Source organism: Zootermopsis nevadensis, unplaced genomic scaffold, assembly GCF_977971745.1.
Source record: "Zootermopsis nevadensis isolate Lab colony 2312 unplaced genomic scaffold, Znev_1.0 Znev_ptg000030l, whole genome shotgun sequence".
Classification (NCBI taxonomy): domain Eukaryota; kingdom Metazoa; phylum Arthropoda; class Insecta; order Blattodea; family Termopsidae; genus Zootermopsis; species Zootermopsis nevadensis.
In genome coordinates, this window is record NW_028259162.1 from 5912490 (window position 1) to 5939562 (window position 27073).

Sequence of the window (27073 nt, forward strand, 5' to 3'; positions counted from 1 at the left end):
TCATACTGCCTCCATCATCAGGGCGATGAGTATGAAGATTTATGACTTCTGGGTTGTTGTGCTGTGTAGTCTGATCGATGTTTACCAACGTTTCAGAGGTCATATTGCCTCCGTCATCAGGGCGACTCCTGTCATTTTCTGAGAGACTTAAGTCAGGCAGTCACGTCTATCTGGTGAAGAGTTAAGAATGAGCAGAACTTCACCTTCAGTATTCTTATGTTCCTAGATTTCTTCCTTCTCAGAAACTGTACGTGTACAGCGAGCGAGTGGTACATTTCATTCATTTGCTTCTAGTGAATTTCATGTCGCGGCAAATGTCTACTGTGAATTTACAGGCTTTCTACAGTAGGATTTGTTTTCTTTCCCCACTTTGATGTCAACGCCACAGCCATGAACGTTCTTGCAGCGTCCACTCTGAATTTTTACTTTTATAACTGAAACATTCTTAAAGAAATACAACATAGTGTATAACTGTGTGTTTATTTGTGCGTAGTTCAACGCCACAGAAAGTATGGAAAGATAGAAACACTAATAGTTAATATTCTGCTGTACAAAGTCAAAATAATGGTAGAAGAAATATAGGGACTAGTGAAATTTCAATTGCATTAATGGGACCCACCGACAATCCCTTTTTTATTTAAAAATAACTTGAAACTGAGAACCGGTTGAATATCCGTAGGTTTACAATTTTACTTTTAAAGAAAGTAATGAACTTCCACGTGTAAGAATAATAACCTTCAAGAACTACACAAACTGAAGAAAGAAATTGTGGGTGTTGACAATTGTTAGCCCGACGTAGACGTAGGAGGCTGTGATTTTATTATGGTCAGTAATGGAAACCATAAAGCCGAGATTCTCTTAACAGCTTTACCATGACCACAGTTATAATGATTTAAGCTCAGAGACAAACACTACACATAAAAATGATCCCCATAAAACCAAAAACAGCTTTGCCATGAAAACGATTATAACAGAATTCTAGATTGAAGAGAAAACGCCGATATGACAAACAATTTGAGACAGGACAGAGATAATTATATCATAATAAGGAAAGAGGATGGAATGGACAGGCTACAAAAACAAACAATAATTTGGACAGAGTTAAAAGAAAAGGATACTGAATAGCAATGAACGTAGTATATCTGCTTCAGTAACAGACCTGATGAAATAATAATATTAATTGAATTATATAATTTATTATTAGTGACATGTACAACAGCCATAAGCCCAAATACATATTATTATAATAATCATAATAACAATAAATAATAATATAATTAATTAAGTAAGCAATAAATTTCCTTCTTGGAGTTGGATAAACGTACGAAACATAAAGAAAGAGAACGATTTGATTTCATGTCAAGTTTCACAAAATAATTTTGCAAGGTTTTGCTTTGATATTAAAATTGAACTCTTTAAGATTGAAGGAGAATGATCAGCTGGCTCTTTGCAAGGGGGTGTGTGAGGAAGGGAGGTGATAGCAGTGGTTCATTGGCGGGTTTTTATATTCGCGTCGTCGGTCATCATATACTTCCAAAAACTAATTTTCGCCATCATAAATATGGTAAAAGTATTTGGTTTCTTTGCTGTTAATAAGCAGGCTATTTTCGATGATTTATGCCATCTTCAGGAGTCAGTAATACTATTTGTTAACCACCTTCGATTATCAAACTTAAAAGTACTTTAAATTACGTACGGCTATCAAATTTATTTACATTACTTATCCTAGTAAAATGCATTTTATGTTTATTATTGATGGGAATGTTATGTTATGGTATTTTTTAAATGTCCTCGGGCTGAAGGCCCTTTCGGTTGGTTAGAAATTAGTGGCGTTTCAGGGACCATCTGTGTCACCACAATGAGGGCAGAAGATTGTATTGCTTGTAGTCGCCGTGAAAGCTTCAGATAATACAGATGATACTTAGATGGTATTTTATTAAAATTCGTGTACGAATGTATTACTGTGCGTTAATGATATATATTTATTTGTTCATTGAATACATTCTTGCTGAAAGATGAGTTAAATGTGAAAGGAAATTGTAGAATCATTTGTGAATGCTTCACACACGCTGGTTTATCATCAGTAGGTTTATTTAACGTGTGTTATGTTTTCATGTACCTGCATTGTTATGGAGCAAGGATTTGTATGTGGTACATATTTATGACTATGTATGGTTCCACACATCCTTTACGTGAGGCAAAATTCTTTTTGTGGTGTCTTTGAAAAATTATGATGTATCGGGGGTGGAAAGAGGTTGCGGGGAACCACAGTAAGGAAGCTAAATTTCTTTTGATGTTCTTTTATATTGTGCGAACAACGGTTTTCATCATCACTTGAAGGAAAGAGGTTGATGGTTTCGTGAAAGCAGTGTGATGTGGTTTGTGTTCCTTGTATCATACCGTAATATTATGAAAAAATTGATTATTATATGAAGCTCTAGATGTGGCTATGGTTTGTAAAACAAAATGTAGCTGTACTTCGTAACTGAGATCCAAAAGACTGTGGTTCGTTTGGTAATCTCTTTGCTGCAGTAAACAGTAGAACGGAAATACCAAACAAACCAGGACGTCGCTTTTATTTACTGACACGAGTCTGCCTTTTCTGGGACATTCTCTTTGCTGCTGTGAAGTCATTGCTTGTTTACTGATGCCGGGACGTATTCCCATCCGCCCCTTTTTAGATTGCTTGATGAATGAACGGAAAGAGATAATCTTCCTTGTGCATGTCCTCTGAATTCATGTATGACCCGTTCTGACTACATCCGTGGTAAACATTGCCCTTCTGTGCTATATCTGCCTATTAAGGTTGAAATGTTTGGTCGGGGGGGGGGGGGGGGGGGGGGTGTATATTAATGTGTTGGAATATCAAACTAAAACAAAGTCATGAAATGCCGAGAAACTTTATTGTCAAACCTTGATAGAACCGTTTACTGTGGGAGAAGCATAGTTACTATATGTTAAAATTGGTGGTACATATAGTTACCACAGGTTTTAAAAGTTATGGGAACTATGGCATTTTAGTAAACATTGGAAATAGAAATACTGGTTATCAGGTCGTATTAAATTTAAAATACGGCCACTGTTGAATAATGTGATCGAAGCCGTGGACTTGGAAGTCTAGAGCCTCGAACGTTTTGCTTGTTCATGACGCACGACGCCAAATAATGAAGCAGCGCCTTCGAAACAGACGCAATCTCTGGTTGTGGGATGAGAAAAGGGTGCTTAAATTTACAGTGCAGAACAGACGTTATTCCACGTTGTGTCTTTGTAACACAAAATCTTGTTCTAAGAAGAAAGTCGAGACTGTTCAGATGTGGATAACGTAATTCTGAGTTTCTTAATCTGCTTAGTAAATTTCTGATTACAGAATTGACGTCATTACTGTTGATTGTCTCTCCGTTTGTTTTGACTTATAAGTAAGCTTCGATAAATTTCATATGTATTTGGTGGGATGGTCAAGAAATTCCTCGTTTTTACGGAATCCGAAGTTTCATATCGTTTTATAACGACGTACTTGATGCATCTCAACCCACTTCACATTCACTCCGGATTTTACTCATCAGTGTACAGTTTTTTGAGATGTCAAGAACAGCTTTTCTCCCTCAGTAATTATGTAAATGCTTAAAAGCTGCCAGATCTGCTAACTTAAAGACAGATGTCACATTCAGTTACGCTGCATGATGTAACCAGACAACTCTTTGTGTTGAACAACAACGATATAATATTCACTCGCATTTGTTGTAATCTCATCTCTGCAACATTCACTGTAAGACAAAATAACTTGTGAATATCATTCCTCACAAACTGAAACATTGGGTTTTGTATATTTCGGAAGTCTGGATTCCATGTCTTATGTCAGTGTTTATCAGCCGATGTGCTACGATATTTTGAATTCAAATTCTAAAATCATACGCAATGACAATTTGTTTAACCCTTTTTCTTTATATGTTATCAAATATAATAGTCCGTCTGTCATTATAATAATTTATGTGTCGTCAAATAATGTTGTAAACCTTTCAGAATGTTTTAAAAATTTTCATTAAAATAATCTGAACTTGTTCTATTCATGCTTTCTGCTCATGTACATACGCACTTGACTTGATAATATTGCCCTGGCTAGGGAAACTTGGTTGACGTTACAATTATATTTAATTTGACTATAAGAAATATCTGTGTATCGTGTTGCATATTCTTTAACAGGGTTAGTACAGAATTTCCAGGAATGAGCAGAGTCTCAAAGAAATTGTCAGAGTTTTCACAGAAATACAGAAGCAGCATTCTCTGCCATGTTGACACGTGCAGCGCTTACAGAACATCTTTTCTAATGATGGGGAATCTGAAATAATGTTATAATTCCAAATATGTTATTTTCTCAGCACCTTTATGGGTTCTAAAATTTAAATATCCTTAATTCTTATGTTCCCTAAGGATACGACGACAAGAGGTACATGCCTGATGTTTCTTTTACACACAGAATCGTGTTTCTACCTGATTTTAGAAGGCCGTGGACTGGTGCTAGCTTTAAGCCTGTATTTTGTTTAATTAAGTTGTAATAATCCCACCATTCCACATTATACTCTAGTAATTTGGACTTGAATAATAGTGTTTGAATACGCAAGAATAATTATTTAACGGCTTTTATTTTAATTAGGTTGTAAAATAAATCAGGTGCTTTAATATAACTGATGCTGTGTACCGTAGTACCCAGTCTTGTGCGCCATTGACTGCTGTCTCTACCCTGTTGATACAGGAGCACAGAGAATATCAGCTTTGTCGATGCTGAAACACGGGAAAGAGCCCGTTAATAACATTTAGCCATACAACCAGTAATACAGAAGAGCTGAGTGGGTTGTCTATATACGTGGGAGCTCGTTAATTGAAAAGCGAATGAAAATATTTAGGTTAGGTTGCACACGGGGTAGACAAACGCAATTGACTAATATTTGGAAATACATATTTGTTTTCTCTGCAGTGTTGTTGTTGTAGTTATCCATCAATGTCACGGAAATTTTTATTTTAAACTTACTTTCTCTCAGTTAAAATCTTTGTGTCTCAACTAATGCACGCTGTGCTCCGGTCTTGTGTTCCTGCGTTCGTGTTAAATAAGGCAGAGCATTAATGAATTATGTAACAATTGACTTAGTTACTGGTTGTAATCCCAATAGAATAGGACGTGAAAGGATTTCCTGCTAACCTGTGTCGTGAACCAGCATACCAACTCGAGGATTGAAATTTTGATAAGCTGGTAGTCGCTTAGATATAAATTAACGGAACCCCATTAATTATTATCGTATTCACGAGTCCAACACTGGATAACGTCGAAGCGCACTTGAATCCGCTTCGCAGCTTCATATAACATTTCAAGATTTAATTAATATCTTGTTTGCTCCAAGGTATGCACAATTATGTCTGACACATGTTTAAATTCTTTGAATTATAAAGTGCGAAAGTCTTTCACGCTCCACCTGCCTTCACCGTTGGAAGTAGAGTAATAAGTGGCAAAGAAATTGTTTGATTGCACCGATTAGATATGGAAATTTTGGTTTAACGTAACTGTAAAAGAATACAGTGTACACTTAACAGACATGTCGAGAATAAATGTCCTTAGCAGCACAGAGCATTGACACAATAAAAGTTTCAAAAACTGATTTTTGTTACGTTACAATCCATAAAATAAATTACATTTAACATATAAAAAAAGTTATTTATAATGTTATTTATTCTTGAGATGACTTTCAGCTTGTTCAGAAGTCGGCACCTTTCAACCGTGTTCTTCGGCCATTGTGCCAGCCTCTTACAGTCTACAAGATAAAAATTACCAGTCTTGCAATATTTCTCCATTTACACTGCAGGCGTAAATACATTCCTGAAAATTTCCTTCGTAACATAGATCTGATTTTGTACAAGAGGGTTAAAGCCCATTTGATCACAGTTATTCGTGTAAAATATTTATATAACTCTATTGTGTATACTCCGGTGGATTAAAATGGCTTTCGATAGTTGCTCTTTGCGGGCTGCAGCTTAATAGAGTTTAAATTCGGATTTGTAATCCACGCATTTTGTGTGTTAATTACTGAAATTAATTTTATTGAATGTTATCTATATATATTGTGGTCATTTGGGTTGGATTCAATCATAGCTCAGCGGACTACGTTTCAGCAGGTTGTAACCTTCAGTACTAATACTAGAGAGTTAGTTCATTAGTTTGTTAATTACGTACTGTTCTCATTTCCGTCGTTAATTATTTACTCTTAAATTGGTACAGATGCTTTCTGATCCCTAGTTGTTGATGCTGTAATGGATGTTCTGGGATACTGCAAGCTTTTTGACTGCCTAGTGACCGCTGTCAGACGCTCTCGGACGGGCACTTAATTTATCTTCCCCTTAACCGAGATAATGCTTCAGATCAACACGATATACATCATCGAAGTCCATATCGGTACTTCCTGTTAATTCCTCGAGATGCTTTTGAAAATTTGTGGATAGGAAATACGTTCCGTTATCAATGGCTATATTTTCACAGTGAAACTTATTAGATTGATCATCTTAGCTGGATTAAATTCAGTAGATAAAACATGTACCTGAGAATGAGACAACAAAATGATTATTTATAAAATAAACCGGAGGATAATATTAAAATGAGTTGGGAGGATATGGACTGGATTCTTTTCGCTCAGAAAGGGGACCATAAGCAGTGTTTTTCCAACGCGTTCAAGTCCTATTAAAGGCGAAGAATTTGTTAAGTAATTGAGCAACTGTTAGCCTCTCAAGAACTCTAGTGTATGGAGTTAGTTGGAGATTCACATAGTGAGGAACTTTGTACGTGTAACATATAGACCTTCGGTTCGCCTAGTATTAATTGAGTAATTATATAAATGTCGTGTGTCGACTGGTGTTACGGTCAGACCAAACAGGTGTTTGGAAGCTTTCGTTGTCAGATTGCTAGTTGCAAGTTTAAACGTAACTGTGTCGCAATTTCGAGTCCACGGTTTTGTCGTTAACAAAGTTTGTAACTTGGTTTTGGTACACCACTACTCATTTACATTTCTCCTTTAAATTTAATTAGGGGTACTGTGTTAAATCTACTCGCCAAACCGACCACAAGTAGAAGAAAATTAATGTCACAGAAATTCTCAAAAGAGCGGTGACTTGACGGATGGAAGTTTATTCGAGTTGCTAAATGCTAACACAGACTCTCGGTCTTGGAATAACCAGTGGAACCAGGAGGTAACATAGACTGTGAGAAACGGTGTAATGGTGCGGGAAGGATTAAGCTGGCTAAGTTTAGGGAACGGTTAAAGGTTTAACGTACTTGCGACAGCCCATTCGTACCTGTTATAATCTTTCCCTGTGCTTAAACCAGTTTTAGTTGGAGATATAATTTTGTGAAATTTTAAGTACTTGCTAACATATTTTATTTTATAAAGTCACAACTCACAAAATCAGTTATCAGTTTGTTGGAAATGATTAGCTTATAGTGGCGAAAGATGGCAGGATAGGAAATTTTCACTAATAATTCTACATGCGAAAAATGTAATCGTACGAAAGCCTGTTTGAAATCGATTTATCTAGTGCATAGTATGAGAATGTTACTTTAACTACATGGCGCATTATCAACTCAAAGCGAAGTGTTACTTTTAATTAACTTGCCAGCAGTTGAATGAGACATTGATCTGTCTAGTAAGTAGTGTTGTTTACAGGGATATCGATATTGTACTGAAGCTAAATAAGTGTACTTAATACAAATTGGATTTATGAAGGGGGGTTGTTGAAGATGCAGATAGAAGGCAATCTCTGTAAAGGAATTAGAACACTTCCCCGCAGGGTTCAAAGTAAAGTCAGCACTCATCAGTTAGTCAATAATAAAATTGTCAGTTAGGCCTTTGAATTAAACGTTTTACAGTTACGTTAATATTAATGTGTCTTATGTTCAAAATAAAACATAAATGTAAAATAGTTTAACTAACCACATTTTGCAAGATATTTAAATAAAAGATCGTAACATTTTCTGACTTCCTCGTAGCACATAACTGGTATAAAATATTGGCGTTATTAAAGCCTTCAATAATTTTTAAAAAAAATTATTTGTGTGCAGTATGACAATTTTTAATTTTATCTGAAGGGCTCTGGCTGTAGTGACTTTTTATCTGTGATGAATAATCAGCAAAACAAATGAAGTATCAGTAACGTTTTTAATTAATCTTTACGTACTCAAAATCGGATTACAGTATTACACAAATATTAAATGTATTCGGCAGATTGTTATAAGAACAAACGTAGAGCAAATATTTCCATTACTGGATACATGAGTGTTTGTTTCTAAGAAAGAGAATTTAATTTCAGTTTCCGACTTTATAATTATATATCCACACAACATCTTATATAATTGGATTATTCTGGCTTAGGTTGTACCCATGAATATTCCATCTTACCGCTGAATGAAAACGTTCAACCGAAATTGGAACTTCTTTTTAAAAGGTCTAGTCCTTCATTAAATTTTCCCGACAGTTTTAGTCTACAGATTTTATGGTACATTGCATTATATTATTTATTAACTTACGTACATATACACGCGCACACAAACAATAAATTACAAATTAATTTTATGTCATATTAAAGTCTTCAGGACAAAGTCTGGTGTGGGCAATGAAACTTGGATGAGAGATTAGTCCTGACAAATTTAATATTATTCTTATTGCAGTCTGAAACAAAACACTTTATTGGGTGGGGGGAAAATACAGCCTGAAGGGGACCAGCTTCCCGTATACTTTAAAATTGGGGAAGGAAATGTGTTTAGCATTATGTGACAGACGCCTGACTGAATTAAAAAATTATATAACACAGTAAGAGCATCTAAAAGATTGTGTAATATATAAAATAAGCAGTAATAGTAATATCCCTGTTTGTTTGCTCTAAGACTCACTTTAATAATATTAATATATTCCAACGCACGCCTACATGTCCGAAGTAGCTTGCCCTCAGGGTGTCTTACCAAAATATGTGCATTTAACTTTACCCAGTTTCGTCTGAAAGCCTGAGACATTTTGTCGTTGATTAATTCAATCTGCAAAACAACACAAGGTAATAACTACGAATTGTGAGCTTTTTAGTTAATATAACAATACAAAGTTGAGTGTGGCCTTTAGCATTTCGTGCTGAGCCTCCAGAACTCCAAAAGGAGGCGTGCCGAAGCATTCAGTAAGGAGAACATGAAATGTAGTGACGTCATTTAAAGATGACGTCTTGGAGTGGATATCAAGAGAATACAAATTATTGCTGTCTGCTTCTAAGATCCAGAGAACTTTTGTATACATTCATGAATCCGAGGAAAACAAAGCACTGCAGAGGAACCCAAAAACCGAAGATAAATTGTTCTTATATTTGTGCCCATACAGTCTTTCACAAGTTAAAGTTTTACAAATTAGACGTCATACTATGAACTCAATTACGTAAATCACACTGTAACAAACCTTCTATTACTATTACATTACTTGATTACTTCTATGTATTTGGACATAGTCTTATATTACTACTTTCTGTGTCCTGGACATTATCCATGGTCTGCTTTTTTTTTTTTTTAAGAAAGCCTTAAAACCGGAATTTAAATAGATCTGTTAATCGGATCCAGCGTTTTTATACCTGAAGAAGAAGGATGATCCATCCTTCGAAATGCAGCGATTTTAATGCTGTAAGGTTGAAAGACTTTTTTAAAAATACGCAAAACAGAATAATTCTAAAAGAAGGAAAGAAAGAAAGAAAGTAACATTTTTGTCTGGTGAACTGACTTGAAAATTCTTGACTTTAGCGTTTATGTAATAAATGAACATCAAAATCAGGTGGATGTACAAAATAACAAATAATATGTTCAAAACTTATTCCGTTTTATAAATATTTTGACACTTGTCATCACACATCTAAGACATGACTTACTTATTTTCATTACGTTGTATTTTTGTTATGTAAGTTTCATTTTATTTCATCGGCAGTAAGTGGAGAAGCTGCTTCTGAATGAGAAACAAATTGCAGGCAAGCGAGGTTTCGTGTCACCTAGCAACTGCTGTGTTCCCCTTCAGTCCTTCAAGTTGAGGTAAACCTCAGACCACGGCTCTTCTTGAACTTACACAAGACATTTGGCCTCTTTACTGCAGCAGCCCAGCTGTAACTGTGTTAGGTTACACAATTTGTCAGATTTACTAATGACCCACTGTCAGAAACAAAAGACCAGTGCGTGTTGTGCTTAAACGTAATTTCCGGTTTTGTTAAATCTGCAGTAAGATGACCTACTCACTCTTCTGCTTTTCTCCGTCCAAAATATTCTGTTCGTTCTTAGTTTCGTCTCCCACTCTGAGGTGAGAACTTGGGACTTTATCCTTTTTTGTCAGAAAGAAAAACGCCTAAGATCTTAGCCTCAGATTCTGCTGTCACTGTGATCGATTAGTTTATCCTGTTTAGGCCTACATAGGTGAGTTATTAGTGTTAATATTTAAATCAAGGATGAAAGAATTAGTGAGAGAGGAAAAAAGTAAATATATAATCAGTTTTGGGCATTCATCTGTACTCTGAGTAGTTCCCGTGTGCAATCAGTCCGACACCGAAGATGACTGCCCTCTGGGATATTGCGCCCTGATAATTATTATTATTATTATTAGTGTTCTGTCTGACAGGATCCTTCCATCCTTTTCTCGGACTGGGACCTGTTCATATACGTTCTTGGCAGATGATCCAGAAGTGGTTTGCCATTGCCTTCTTCTGTGTGTGAATGGAGTAATTGTTGGGATGCCACGGAGAAACCGGGGAAGCCCCCGTGTTGCCTAGACCACGGCCTTGCCCAACACAAGTTATAAATTCGGGCACCGCCGGGAATCGAACCCGAGACCCCAGGATTACAAGGCCAGCGTTCTAACCGCTAGACCACCGTGGCTCTTGCCCTGATAATAGAAGCAGTAAATGATTCTGAAACATCGACTAGACTACGCAGTGTAGTATCGCAGATGGCTGTACCTATATGTACAAAGTGGCGTTATTTTGAATTTTGACTTAATATCCAGGCAATAGGATATGCAAGGAGGTATTAGGTGTACGTAACCAGGAAGTTACTGGTACAGTTCACTGTTAGTGCCCTGCAGAGCGAGAACTAGAAATCACACCCGGGCCGCTGACTCTGGCCACGGACCTCCTGTTGTCGACGTCAGTCCGTACTCGGAATTTCGCATTAACCTGATCTGCGGAAACTATGTAGCGTCTCTGCTTGTATCCATTACAACAGAACTGTGGGCTTCCCGAGTTACCTTTATTTCCCCTCGCCCCATTTAGCTGTCGAACTGTTCGGTTCGCGTTGTTCTGTTACAGGGCTCTGCCCCCTTCTTCAGATAGACTCGTTACGGTCCATTACTCCCGCGTTAAAATGGCTTGTATTGCAGTGCAGTGGAATGTAAAGGTAATGGAATGTGTTTGATGGGATAGGAATTAGTTTAAGCTTCCTCTAGTTCTTATATCCCTCTTCTTATGGAGGTGGTGGTGTGGTATAGTAATGATAGGCATACTCTTTGTAAGACGTCGTCCGCATTGTGGCAGATGAAAAATTGCCTCATCAATTTTATTAAAATGAGTGAACCATAAAGACCCAATGTTGAATACTATTAAAAAGAACTGTTGTGTTTCTTCGGGTTGCATAAGAGACGATGAATTTCATGACCACGTGAACCACTGTTAGCTTTTCAAGATCCAGCCTATTTAATAGAACTACTGTAATGTGTGATGAAAAAACATTTCTGTGTAAACGAATTGTTATGATATTACATTCATTGTGTACACACAACGGACTTATTTCACATATTTAACTTCGTTGTATATTTTAAACTGTTTGACCAACTGAAATAACCATTAAGAGGTATAAATGTGACGTACGTACACAGAAAGAGCAGAAGATAATTAAGCGCTAAGTAGAGGCTTAAGAGACCATTGTAATAAGGGAAAGGGGTTAATAGTGTTGATATAGAATTCGAACTGGTTAAGACAAACGAAACTTGAGAAATGTCGCAAATTGTGGCAAAAATAAAGCATTTTAAATAAATCAACAAGCAAAATCTATTTTTTTTCTCTAATTAATGGCATTTTTCTGTCCTTTGCAGATGGATGTCTTACTTCTAAGAAAGGAAGCGTGGTAAGTATTACTTAAAATAACTCATCACTTATATTTCATAGTGTGTTGCTTCTTCATTTATTTATTGTTCGTTAATAATGCAGGTTTGGTAAGGAATTGGTTTTATACTAACGAAAAGCTATCGTGTCACTTTATTCGTACACAGAACATCGAAGGGCTTTAAATATTTGTAAAGATTACGAAGTATAATGCACCTGTTAGAAATTATTATTAAGAGTTCTTAATGTCTATAAAATTTTACATCATTTAGTAGGCTGTGAAATATTTTGTGACTTCCTGTTATGTTTATTAAAGGTAACAACATGAGGATTGCTGAATAAGAAACAGTAACACACTTACTTTGATAGTGGTCAGTTATTATTTTTCTGTTATTCTTTAGTTGCTGTGTTCAGTGTGTATTAGTCTTGGGTATAGATGTCTTCTCAGCAGCATGCCATCTATCTGTGTTCAGGGTTAACGTATTCTGTTTAATATGCAAGCTTTGTATTGGACGGAACTCGTTAAACGTCTGTTAAGATAAATTTGTGAGCTTCTAACCGTATGAAACGAGCAGTGGAATTCTAAGTAGCTTAAGTTCCATTTTTGGTTGTTAGAGTTCTGTTCTGGAAGTTGATTATAACGCATAATTCATTTAGTACCTCCTTCTTCTCGACATTGTTTCAAATATCAAATATATGACGTTCAGAAATTATGAAATGACGCACGACCGCTGTTGTGCCACGTGTGAGTGTTCGTAGTTTAAATTACAGCAGTCTTAATTAATGCTGATTCGCCTTTGTTCTCCGCAAAACGTTTACGGTTTATGAATAAGTTTAATGAAGTAAACAAGAACGTGCTGTATAAAGGAATGATGTTCAGAATATCGATGAAACGCTGAGCTCATGTAAATTCAAATTTGTTTTACTACTGCATGAAAATGCATGAAGACTAAGATGGTTGTCTTCTGGGTTGTACCTCCGTGTAGTCTGGTACAAGTTTAACAGCGTTTGAGAGGTCCTTGCTGTCTCCATAATCGATTGTTTTGATGAAGGAGGCCATGGAAAGGGGTAACTCGTGATTTCTGGCGAACTCGAGCTCCCCGACGCCGACAAAATATACCGAATCAATGGAATACACATGACATAATGCTGGAAAACGACGCCAATGAAACATTATAGGGGAAACACGCCACCTTGTAATGCGAAGACCGGTATCGAGACGACATACAAAAGGACAGTGAAAACACAACTTGAACATCGCGAGGTATATAATTGTCGATATTTCTTTTTTTTCGCACGCTAAACCATTTTAACCTAAACTGACACAACAAAAGCAACATTAACCCGAAATACGTAAACAAAACTAATTCAGTCTTAACTAAAACAAAACTAACACATTGTAATCCGGAATAACTCCTTCTAAAACAACCTGACACAACACAAACTAACCTAAAATATCTCATCTTACTTCATAAGATACGAACCGACGCCAAGCGTCGGGATTCCAACTTTTCGACACTGACAAAAGAGTCTAAAGAGTAAACAAACATCAAGACGCTATTGGACATGACGCCGGCAACAAGTCTTCGACGCCTGTCGTTCGTAAACCGACTCAAGTATTGGAACAAGCCAAGATGAGCATCGTGCTACGATACGACGCTGAGGCTTGAGACGTGGGACGACATTAGGGCCCTGAAATAATGTGTGCTGTAGGAATAGATCATCGGAAGACAGCAACTTTTCGGGCTGAAGCCTTCTTACAGACGAACTGTGGAATGAGATCTGTCACCCTTTTGTCTTCTGTAACGCCTTTCAAGGAATATCGAAAACCCCAGAGTTCACAATAGGCGACCACGGGCTTTTCTGATGAAATTATCTCAAGATTTGGATTGCGAGACGTCGGTCTGGGGACCCAAAGCTGTCTGAAACCTGCACTTCACTCTTGATTTATCGTTCTTCCGGATACATTACAGATATGAGACACATCCGTGAGAGAATAAAAGGTTCGCAATTTGTGACCCGCAGCACGAACACAAAACATTTCTCTTATATTTCAGCAGCGTAGGTATAGGAACGTCCTAATTAAATTATCCCTATTCATACATGGCCATTAGTGGCTAATAAACAGTCTCATAGCATAATTCGAGGCTTAAACATCGCTGATATCAAAATTCACTACTGAACACGATTATGATGTAGTTGTATCGACCTCCTAGTATTTGTGAATGGTTGGATGGATGACTGTGGCTGTGGGTGAATGGGTTAATGAATGCCGCGTCTGAGTCCGAAGGCTTAAGCAATGCATTCTACGTGCTTTCTTATCCGTTCTAATGATTTATAAACAAATGCATCCTTTTGAAGCAAGGCTGTAGCTAAGAGTCGCAAAAATGTGTCTTTTACCTTTGCCATGTCTCTCCGTCTGTCAGCAAAAGCTGAAGACCGCTGAACGGATGATCATAAAATTTGATGCTGGGAAGCTTTGCAAAAATTTCAAGACACGTTTCAGTTTTAATTACATTCGGTAGTTTCATTAAGAGCAACGCGCTTTTCTGAGCGCACACAAGTGAATGGATGGGATGGGGGAATCCTCGGTCAGCCGCTCAACTACGTGGAGGAATTTCCCTGGGAAAATTTACGTGAAATAATCACCCGGCCGGGCAGGCGACAAGAAAACTCTGCCGACGCAAAAATCATTGACATCAGACAACTCTGACGTCTCTGGCCTCATTCTGAAAGGTCAAAGATCAAGTTACGGCGAACGCGGTTGAATTGCTGTGCTATTCGTATGTTTGCTAACTTGTTCATGTAATTTTGTCATCATTCCGATATATTAGGTCGTAGTTTTCAAAATGAGATTGTGGTCTGCAGTATGACTCTGATTTTCAAACTTCAGAAATTGACCCTGAACATCTACGTGACCTGCCAATCACTTCGCAAAGGAAACCCGGAAGGTGTCAAGGGAACTAACAGGAGGTGAAAACAATACTCTAATGAAGTCTCTTGCTGGGTTTCGAATTTGGCTTCGAGACCCTGTGCATAATCTTGTTAATCTGACAACATTGACGTCAGCCAGAGTGGCTTTTAATATGAATCTGCGCTCTACGACTCTGCAGCGGAATATTCATATCGGATGCAGCATCTGTGTTGGTGTTATTATGTGCTGAATGTCTGCGTCTATAGTAACACTGAATTGGAATATCCAGCTCCACTTCCCTGATGAATTTGTAGAAGTGGAGGCGATTATGACGTCTGAAGTTAGCGCGACTGCTGAGACAATTGCCAGTCAGCATCCGTGCTAACGAACAGTTCTCTGTTGCATGTACTAAACCACAGACTTTGTCAGTAGAAAGCGTTGAAAATTATTAGGAGCAATGTGACGTAAACTGATAATACCGTATTTGTTCAGTTGTTGTAATCTGTTAATTATTTTAAGAATTGTTTGCATGAAGCGGACACAAAGCGTTCGGCGGCGTCGTCATCTGTTGTTATCTGAAATGTTCCACACGATATAATTTATAACCTTTAAATTCTCTCACTCCCCTACAAGATCAAAATTGTAGCTCCATGTATAAGATGTGTTTATCATTGTGCAACCAACACCTTGCATACCATGTAGTGTATTGGAATATAAAATATGCATACAAACACAAAATGTCATTTTCTCATCTCCCTGATGATGGAACCAATAATTACATCTAAAACGTTAATATTATTGTACCAGACTATGCGGCTTAACGTTCCAGAAGAAATCGTCTTAAAATTCGTCACCGTGAGAACCTTGAAATCTCTCGTAAAATACCTTGATATTTTACAAATCAAATAAATTACAGTCGTGAGGTAAATAATATGTTAAATTTGTACAACGTCACGCCGGCCGGATGAAAAGAGAATGCGGGTTGCCAACCCAGCTATGCATTGTGTTTAAGGTTTTCTTGCTGTCAGGGCTCTGTTTAACAATAGTTGGCACTGGCCGACAGTAGAGGTCTCTCTGTGGAGTTATTTATCCAAATGGCGAACTTGTTTCCTTTGCTTTGGTTGGTTTCTTTCATATATTTTCATTTCCTTTATTTTCTTAATGTGTATCCAGCAAGACATTTCTGCTCGGCGTTGCTACTCAAGTGCTGTGTCCCAGATCTATTTACCGACCCTGAAGCAAAGAGCGCGCAGCCAAGAGGGTTGCAGCTACGAAATACACTATTGCCCGTTGAATTTTCAATTAGATACTAATTAATGTTTCTTTTATTAAGTTCGTTGTATGCAATGATGAAAAATGCAAGTGTATACCACAAGTTGTTTCCAGAATTCTTTGTGTCGCCGAAAACTTGCTTTACAAAGCAGGTTGTATTTGTATTCTGGAGTTACAAAACCTGTCTGAGGAATTTCGTGGTTTTCCTCAGTACTTACAGATCAGTGTTTACTGAATACATTTACTGTCAGTGTTATCTTAAATTTCTTGTCTTCATGGGACATAAAATAAATAGTTTTGACTTTACGTTGTGTTATTTCGTTTATTATAGGGGAATTTTTTATTCCAAAATTCGGTATTCTCTTTCTTTACTTATTAAGAGGCACAGATCAAGACAGACTTTAGCAAATGCGAATAAATCCCACACTTGTAGTTCCTTCTAGAAGGCGGATATTAATTTGGGGGTGCAGTAGGTCTTCTATGAGATCACGAGTAGCAGACTTCTGAAATGCACAAATTCTTTTGACGTCCAAGAACTGCGCTGAAGATGTTCTGTTATTTGAGGAATGTTTGTCTCTAGTTTGTTCCTTTCACTGTTACATTTGATATCCTTCTGATTGGGCACAGTTACACGATATTTAATTTGGCGATTGTGTTTGAGGAAATGTTATAAATAATTGTGAGCAATGCAGATACAGTCTTCTTCTCTGTTTTTTCTGATTACAATCGATATTTGGTCACGTATAGACACCATTTCATCCTCATGTACGCCAGTAACTTTTTAACAAAACGTGCGCATTTTTATATTTAAATATTTATACGGCAGACACAAGAAATGGATTTTCTTGGAGACTCTTGTTTTCGTTCGGGTATGGAACTAGATTCGTCGTCCCCAAGGGAAGAACATAAGTTGAGTGCGTCTGAGAACAGGACATTCATGAGAGAGAGAGAGAAGACACGAGTCTGGAAAAAATTATACAATGAAAGACTTCATAATTTCTATTATCGAAAAAGCGTAATTCGAATGGTAATATTACTGAAAATGAAATGCTGCATACAGGATGAATTGAAGAGATGAAACACACACACGTTTGTGTGTGTATTAGTCGGAAAGTGTACGGGGAAGAGAGTAGTTGTAAAATTTATGAGCACATTCTTTCTAACATGTAATGCGTAGTTGTTCCGTTAAACATAAATATCCTGTCTCAGACGTGGAGAATGTTAAATGAGCTACGATAAACACTTTTTTTCGTTTCCTCTATCGCATTTATGTATGGTTGAAAATTTTACGTAATAAAATATGTTTTCCCTGCACTAGATAGCGATGCTGCTACATCATTGTATAGAAATGTGTAAAATAGCATAAATATTTTCAGTGAATTTATTTAACGGTGCTTTCTAGAAGATATTAATTGCGTTTCATGGAATTATGTGTTTAATTTGGATTAAAAATTTAAAGGGCCGTGCATAGAGGCTAAAATTGCCCGCTTCAAGACTTTATCAAAGTGTGAACCCGGAGAGAGAGAGATGAAATGTCTGTTTTTGCTGGCTGAAACCGAAGCTTCGTATCTTCAGAATGCGAACCAGGATTGCACAGTGTAGTTCAGCTCAAATAGAAATTATGAGTAAGATGTGATATGGAAGATAAAAGATAAACTATGATACTTAATAGAGAGGAAGTGGAAACAACTCAGAAGAAAGAGAAAATAAATTACAAAGAAACCGAAAAAGGGAATAAGTAATAAGTATAAGGAAGGAAATAAGAAACATTGAAGACAAACTACAGAAATGGAGAAAAATAAAAAGATGAGAAGGAGAAATGACAAATATATGCTGCTACTATGTTCCTTAAGAACTGTGGATGCAATGATCACATTAATATTACTTTAAAAACTTAACTGTGCCCGCTATTAAACTTGGGAGAACCCAATTAATTTAATAAGGGTCTCACTCCGTTTGCACGCTTGAAATAATGAGAAAGATCTCCTACTGCTTCCATTTAAGAAGAACCCTTATCACTTAGGTGGATTGTGCTGATTCTGTGAAGGAAAATTAATTAAGAATAAAAGTTTTACGCAGTTGTGTGGATTTTCGAGTCATCATTAACACTGCGTACTTTTTGGCAGTAAAGTGCATTACTCTCGGCTCAGTCATAATATGAGAGTTGAGATGTTTGCAGTGACTTGTCGTACCTACACGGTTCTTTCATATGTATTCTTTGTCTTGCCCCTTGTGAGTTTTCGGGCTTCAAGTTGATCTTATTCTAATTCCGAAACGTCGTTAAAAAATATAGGCGTAGATAAATGTGTATTTAGTAGAAGTGTAAAAGAAAGTATTGTGGGCCTAAACATGTGTATAGTCTGTCCTTAATGACCTAAAATTTCAGGTAGTAAGTTTCTCCGAAACGTCGAAAATGGCTTTCGACACAAGTTAATATTTAACACTGTATCAGTAAACCCCGATAGCACGGCAAGATTTTAGATACTATCCTGAGCCACTTCTGTCCACCTGTCTCATTAAGGATAATTAAACTATATTCATGGATCAGAGTCCTTCTTAAGATGTTTATAGTTACTCAGCTAATAATAAAATCCTATAAATTGTCTTAGTTAATCACGTGTCTTTTATCTCTATATCTTTCTCGCCGCAGTACCACTGTAAATTAAAAGCTTCTTCTAGTAGCCCATAACCTAAAACATTTTGGCTATCCCTGGGGTGGGATATTGATTTGTGCGTAGTGCCCCGGAGAGCTGGGGGCGAATATTTGAAGCATAATTCCGGCGACCAAAGGAACTTGCTCTTTTCAATGGAGCCTCAAATATTCAGTGCCCAGAATTGCTGAGTTTGATGGTCGTTCATTTAGACAAGGCCTGAGGCCGTTTGGAAGACAACCTTACCCATTAAATGAATCCTTTAGAGGAAGCAAGCCATTGTGAGTGTGTTCCTCCATGTTGTGACAACGTATAGCCTTGTTAGTGGTTGCCATTGTCTCAGAGTCATGTATCGCCTACGTCTTCAAGGACTACTTGGACCCAGGAGAGACCATACTCGACATTTTCATTACCTTGAGAACCTAAAATTTCACACACGTTTCCCCTGGATTCTGGTACAGAATGGTATAATTACTTACAGTTGAACCCCTCCTTTCCATATGAAAGGTACAGACCATCGTTAAATGCTGTATTCAAATTCGATTTAAATGTGTATCGATTTTGTGGTTTTGACAAGAGTCTTTCGTGTTCTCTCTCGACCGGGACTTCTGTTTTCGTGATATTTCTGGTGAATTTTCATCATCTGGGCCCTGATGATGGTGGCAGCAAGTACCTCTGAAACGTCTGTAAATTTGTACCAGATTAAACAGCGTTATAACCCGGAAGACAGCCATCTTCATATTAGCGCCGTGGAAACCTCAAAACATACTTATACCAGTCCTCTTTAATCTGACAACCACGTGAAGGAGTCTCTTGGTAACAATCACATCACCGTTTCTGGTACGGGAGAGAATGTCTTTGAATTCTCATGTGACAGGAAAGACACCTAGCGATTCTGAGAGAAAGGTTTTTTTTGAAACAAAATACTACAGAGTGCTACTGGTACACTTTTCGTTTGTGGCTGGTGAATGTGATGACGTAATGTGCCTAATGTCGTAACTCGCGTAGTTAAACGTCTGATCGGATATAAGATCCATTAACCCAGCAACAATTAAAGCAGATTCAGGTCATTATCATTGTATTTAACATCGGAAGGGTAAAGATAATAGTCGCAGTGAATGCGGAAATCTGCCTTAAAATGCTACGCAAGTCTGTGGCTGGTTCTGACAGTATTCAGCAAGATGTAACTTTCACGTACGTGACTATATGAAAAAGTCAAGTGAACTGCAAAGCACAGTTCAGCCTGCAGCTACACGCAGCTGTAAGCTAATCGTTTTACTATCTCACGTTTAAAACACTGGCATGTTGTCAAAATTTGTAGCCACCCAGATTTCACTCTCTCAGCGGTGCTGTAAATCCTGCATAACTTGTGAAGTATCCCAAAACATTCACTCACTTACTGGAGCCTTTTTCATCCTTTATATCTTCCGAAACATTTTGTTCCTAAATACTTATTATGTTTTCCTTTCAGAACAAGATACCACACAGTGATGTGAGAGAAGTATATAAAAGTTTCAGATTATGAAATAGTTTAACTGTAATTAATCAGTCTGACAGTCAGATGGTCATTAAATATAAAGACGGATAGATAAAATAATCACTCTCTGTGGGGTCTTGAATGAAGTTTTCAGGGCATTTAATAATGAATGGATCTACAGCAAAACGAAACAGGTTTCTTGAATCTCCGCCTAACTGCGTTGGACTTACAGAACTTTGTCGACCCTAATATGGAGTGATTTATTTTTCATTATTTTATAATTTCCAAAATGCACTATACAGTACCGAAACTCAGTAAATTGAAACAACATAGTTAAATGACAATATCCTATTGACATTGCCAGGCTGCTCGTTTTTTATACTGATGTGGCACCAACTACCACGAGTGAGATTTTTCGTAATTTCGTTTGGTTCCTCGCTTCAAATTCTGTAACAATACTTCAAATAGGACATTTCTACCGATTACATCATACAGTTACTTATTCGGCGCCAATTTGTATAACCTGAGCTGTTGATTCATGAGACAGCCAAATAACGCAGCTCATCGTGTTGCGGTCTGTTCCGAGAATGTGGTCCGAGGTGGTCGATAACAAAGGTCTGAAGCTGTCCTCCAGGCGCCACGTCTGTAATACATTGACGCATCGCCAGATTTCGCCCCATTCTGTTCTCCATTATCCACCCTCCTTTCAAAACAAACGAAGGCTAAATAACAACGTGGAATGAGACTAAAAAGAATCATAATATCAATACAACTTCTAGTTAGCATAGGTTTAAATGAAACGCTAAGAAATCAAAATAAAAACGAAACTAGGCTATGCAATTTAAATTTTCAGGAGTGTAGTTTTTATAGCAATTTACATTTTCAACTGTATCACACTATTATATAGTTATTTAACAAACAAAGAGCGATTGTAGAGGCGTAATAAGGAAAGAGCTCTTTGCCATCTAATGCTCAATAGCAATGAAACTCTGGGGGTCGTCAAGGAAGGTAAAGACAGTTCAAGCGTATTGAAATATCCCTGTTCGCATTTATGGAGTCATTATTTTATAACGCAGTTCTGAAATATTTAACTCGCCTTCATGACGCTGACGTGTGTTCTGCTAATTGCATAATAAAGCATTCCGTTTACTTTAAAATCGTTACAATTTGCTTATAGATATAAATGTTCTTTTTTGCTGAAGTAGACCAGGGAATATTTTGTGTAGTTACTGAGACTTCATTCTGATTTGTGTGATGCGTTCGGAAGTGAAGTTTGTTGCTGTTGGACAACATTTCTTATTTGGGTCTTATGGGACTATTGGTGAGAGACGCGTTTTCAGCTCTTCATAGAATTGTAGAATTTGTTCCGTAACTTTATTATACTGATAGGTATTGACTGCTATTGTTTTTTAACCCCCGCATGTCCTCGTCTCTAGGGCACATGTGACCCTTTATTTGTGTCACATTTTGTGGCTGCTTACTTTCACTTATCGACTCTCACTCCTGTCTTATAGCAACCCACTCGTTGCGAATAATTCTCGGAACCATTATCGATAACTTCTTTGGAGCTCAGGAGTTCGTTCATAAGTACGGGAACAAACCGTGTAGACGTGTTCCGTAGAGTGCGTCCTGACACCTGGAATTCTCCCCGTGTGCTGTCGTAAATGTGGATGGTTTGACTATTCGGAGACCAAGTATCGCGTTCAACCGGAGACGTATTTCGAAACTGTCTGTTATTTACATAAAAAATGCGTGAACTTTTCGGGGCTTCTTATTCTAAACGCTGACTGCATAGTCGAAAGAAATTTCTTGTCCTGAAGTGACAGCCCACATATTCATTTAACTAATCAAGACATTTCCTGTTGATGTTGAATTTGATCACAAAACCTCGAAGCCTCAAAGCCTATGCAGTCTTGTATATGCTTACCGACGTTTCAGAGGTGCTTGCTGCCCCAATCATCAGGGCATCTGCCCTCTGAAATGTCAGTAAACGTCTACCAGGCTACACAGCGCAAACAACCCAGAAGACGACCCCTTTATTGACAAAACAGGTCTCATACTGATAAGACACAAGAGATACGCTTAATGCACATAGGATATTTAAACTGTTTAACATAACTAATATATTCAGTATCGACGAATTAATTGGCACACCATCGTTAAACAATTTATGCATCAATCAATCAAACAAGCATTACTTATCCCCCCAATCGGCGGCAAAATCTTGTATGGTTTACACAGTCGGTGAATATTACTACAGTGTAAACGTCATCACTGTACAACTATCGAATTCTTCTATCGATTCTGGTCTTGTGGGATTTAACGCCGTTGGATTTGTAGGCAGATGACCACCTTTGAGCGAACGGAGGTGTACATTTTTTAAAACGTCACTAAAGAAACTCGTCAAATGATTACATGAGGAAGAGATTAAATGCATACATCGCTGAACGCGGTGTAAATTTACAAGACCTAATATAACAGTTTTTGTTTGTTTTATGATTCCATTATAATTAATTCTTGACAAATAGAACATGTGTCAGGAATGGGTTGCGTGACTTTTAGATCAACCTGTACAGGCAGGTTATCAGCAATGCTTTGCCGTGAGATATTAGAACACCTTTTAGTGTACTGCCACATGAAAGACGATTGACAGATAGTATGGTATGTAACTTTCGCTTGATATGTAAATTTTACAAGAGGCTTGTTCTTGAAGCTAGCAGGCTCAGATGTTACGTGCTTTACATAAGGCTTATTTATCGTTTGAATGCCCATTATCTTGACACTTAAGTACATAACAAGTGTTGCTAGTTTCCAAGTTATGAACTGTAAATAGAACAAGGACTCTCTTAAGTTAGACCGGTCTATTACCTCAACGGTATTTCCACTAGAGTTTGTTGCACTCAATTGCCTGTTGCTTCCTGGTAGTTACATTTTGCCCATTTAGGATGAGTTTACAGACCTCTGCCTGTCCATTGCTGCTACAGCAACTATTAACCGCTTTAACCGGAAATTATTTGAATTGCCACAACTAATTGCTAGTTGGGACAGGTATACAAAGGGAGAGCAACTTAGACTCCCAATGTTGTGAAATTTCCATCATCGTAACTCTGTTATAGTGACGGACAGCACTTTCGTCGGTCGAGGGCCAACTTGAAACCTTCAGCATTCCGTCCGATTCGAAGGATAAATACTGCATTTATATCTTTGTAAGATTTGAGGTTTTCACAGAGGCGAGTCTGAAGATTTCTGTCTTCTGGGTTGTTGCGCTGTGTAGTCTGGTCGATGTTAACCAACGTTTCAGAGGTCATACTGCCTCCGTCATCAGAGTATGAAGATTTCTGTCTTGTGGGTTGTTGCGCTGTGTAGACTGGTCGATGTTAACCAACGATCCAGAGGTCATACTGCCTCCATGATCAGGGCGATGAATATGAAGATTTCTGTCTTCGGGTTGTTGCGCTGTGTAGACTGGTCGATGTTAACCAACGATCCAGAGCTGCCTCCATCATCAGGGCGATGAGTATGAAGATTTCTGTCTTCTGGGTTGTTGCGCCGTGTAGTCTGGTCGATGTTAACCAACGTTTCAGAGGTCATACTGCCTCCGCCATCAGGGCGATGAATTCATCATATATGAAACTTATAATTTTTAAAAAAAGTTTTTGATACACCACTCGCGATAACCTGTTTTGTGAAATTTGGTAAAATTCCACTTAAACCTATAATTCTTCAGTATTCTGCATACAAATCTACAGCTCCCATTTGAATCTAAGGAACACAAAGCAATGGCTTCGTGAGTGTTTTGTTTTCCCTGATTTATTTTCCTTTCTTTCCAATTTTAAGACTGGAAACTTCCTTTGAATTTTAATAACTCATTTGTCTTTTATTATTACCTGCTTGTTTCTTACATTCTTTGTTCCCATTTTTCTTGTCTAAAACATACTTAAAGAAAAGACACATTTCTCACTGTTCGCCATTGCTTTATTGGCTTTTCTTTATTACCATGTTCCTGCCTGTTCTGAAAGTTTTGTTCTCGCATCGAACGGAAATACACAGATTTCTTAATTCATGGCCTCCGGCCCGCGCGAAAGGACCGAATAGATGAGTGTAATGATGAAAATTAAAATGGCGAGCTCCATTATTTGTAAAGTGACAAGGATTGACGTCACTGCTGCAGATAGTCATTGATCACTAACATTTTCTTGTAATGCATAGATTATTCCAAATAGATATGTACACACTATAATATGGATATATTAATCTTGTTATTTATCTCAGTGTGTTTTAGTTACAAAACATCGATCTTAGTAAAACGTTTGGTCTCTGTAAGTCAATTGAATAATCATTGAAATGTTTGTTCGCATTGTGTATTTTAATCTCGCACCCATTACACGGAACAAATTAACTAGCCTGTCGGATGTTCCAACTCAGAGGGAACGGACATTGTTACTGACAGAATAATTACTGTATGTCAGATGCGAGAATACTTTTCATTTGTGACGTCAGTCCCTGATTCGATGCAGCCGTTGGTCGTTTGCGCAGTTTTATTGCAATCCGTGGGAATCGACGTACTTGGAAATTTCCGTGGCCGGTCATGGAGATTTGTCATTTCTTGTTCATAAGAGCTTTGTTAAAACTTGTGTCTTAGCAGTACACGCAAACGCAAGCATTTTAAAGGAATTAATAAGTTGATGGAAAGCATGCGTCTGGAATATGATACGGATGGAGGATAATATTAAAATTCTTATTGGGAAAAGGTTTATGTTATAAACTAGATCGAACATGTTCAGAATCGTATTCGTCTGACTTCAGTATTAATGGACTTGATTCTTAGGATACTGTTAAGTAAATAATTACTTAGCTAATTAAATTTTTTTTCTTTAATTGATATTTTGGAATTGTTCTCAGGTGTGCACTGCCATCAGTTTGGGATCTTGATTCTGACAGTCCTGAGGGAGAGACCAGCAAAATAAGGAAAAGAACAAGAGGGAAGGAAAAAGTGAAGTTGGAGGACTTGAAAGGTAGAGATTTGGTTGGCTTTAATAAATTTCTTGTAATCCTGGGGTCTCGGGTTCGATTCCCGGCGGTGCCCGAATTTATAACTTGTGTTGGGCAAGGCCGTGGTCTAGGCAACACGGAGTTTTCCTCCGGGGGCTTCCCCGGTTTCTCTGTGGCATCCCAACAATTACTCCATTCACACACAGAAGAAGGCAATGGCAAACCACTTCTGGATCATCTGCCAAGTACGTATATGAACAGGTCCCAGTCCGAGAAAAGGATAGAAGGATCCTATTCATATGGACCTGTCGTCAGACAGAACACTGAATAAATAATAAAATAATAATTGTGGACATTGCAGTTTATCGAAGTATTTATGTTTTGTGGCCTGCAAACAGGCAGAAGGGAAGAACCAATACTTACGTGCTACACACTGACTTCGCTAAAAAGTACATAACGAAATATTACCTGAAGCGTGTTTAAATTGTTGTTAATATTTCATGACTTTTTAAGAGTTTTTTATGACAGCATTTTATACGTTTTTACCATTTGACATGGCTGATAGCCCTCGAGGATCTTATTAATTTCATTCGCCGTGAAATATCATACATTACACTTTCATTGCACTAAGCATATTAACCGATAGTCCTGCTGGAGTGATCTGGTGATAGACTAACTAGAAGGGAAATATTTTCAGTACGATGTCAACAAATTACCTGAAGACGGAAGCACAGGTAACTCCCAATACGTCGTTTACATAAAATATTCCTGAGACAATAGTCTATGTGCAATATAGTGTTTCTATAATGAATCAATGTAGATAATTAATATTGGTTCTTACCTAGTAAAACCGAGTTTAGTGAACTTGATGCATATACGTTTTTCGGCTCCATGCTTATGCGTGATATCACTTTGTGTTGGTCAATAGATCGTTCGTTCCAGCATCACTATCTAATTACTGCATCAATCTATCATGCGCCCTTCTGTCTCTTACTCGCTATGACAAAGTTAGTAACTTAATCATACCAGCACAAACATCGTACGTCCTGCGTGGAGGAACTTAACACTTTCTATGTTTCGACCGATATATATCGCCTTCGATCGGTTCTTCTTCACTGTTTGCCTCTGATGTGTGGCATTATGAGCGATAATAAACCTCTCCCGCTATTTATTGATTGCTTACGCTAATTGCAATATCCCACGAAAGGTCAAAAAGTTACGTATTCTATTATAGAAATGTTATATGTATGAATGTAACAAGACTTATTTTCTGATATTGGGACACGGATTTGCCACGGTGGTCTAGCGGTTAGAACACTGGCCTTGTAATCCTGGGGTCTCGGGTTCGATTCCCGGCGGTGCCCGAATTTATAACTTGTGTTGGGCAAGGCCGTGGTCTAGGCAACACGGAGTTTTCCTCCGGGGGCTTCCCCGGTTTCTCCGTGGCATCCCAACAATTACTCCATTCACACACAGAAGAAGGCAATGGCAAACCACTTCTGGATCATCTGCCAAGAACGTATATGAACAGGTCCCAGTCCGAGAAAAGGATGGAAGGATCCTGTTCATATGGACCTGTCGTCAGACAGAACACTTAAAAAAAAAAAGGAGGAGGAGGAGGAGGAC

General features: G+C 37.7%; 1 protein-coding gene across 2 annotated transcripts in view; it reads left to right on the forward strand.

The window, feature by feature from the left end:
- LOC110834377 (neuropeptide CCHamide-1 receptor-like) overlaps window positions 1–27073 on the forward strand; it is a 243397-nt gene that overhangs the window by 149357 nt on the left and 66967 nt on the right. For both annotated transcript variants that reach the window (XM_087358500.1, XM_087358499.1), the window contains exons 4-5: window positions 12132–12163; window positions 25358–25470. In XM_087358500.1, the coding sequence (XP_087214626.1) occupies window positions 12132–12163; window positions 25358–25470 (145 nt within the window). The remainder of the gene's footprint in view (window positions 1–12131; window positions 12164–25357; window positions 25471–27073) is intronic.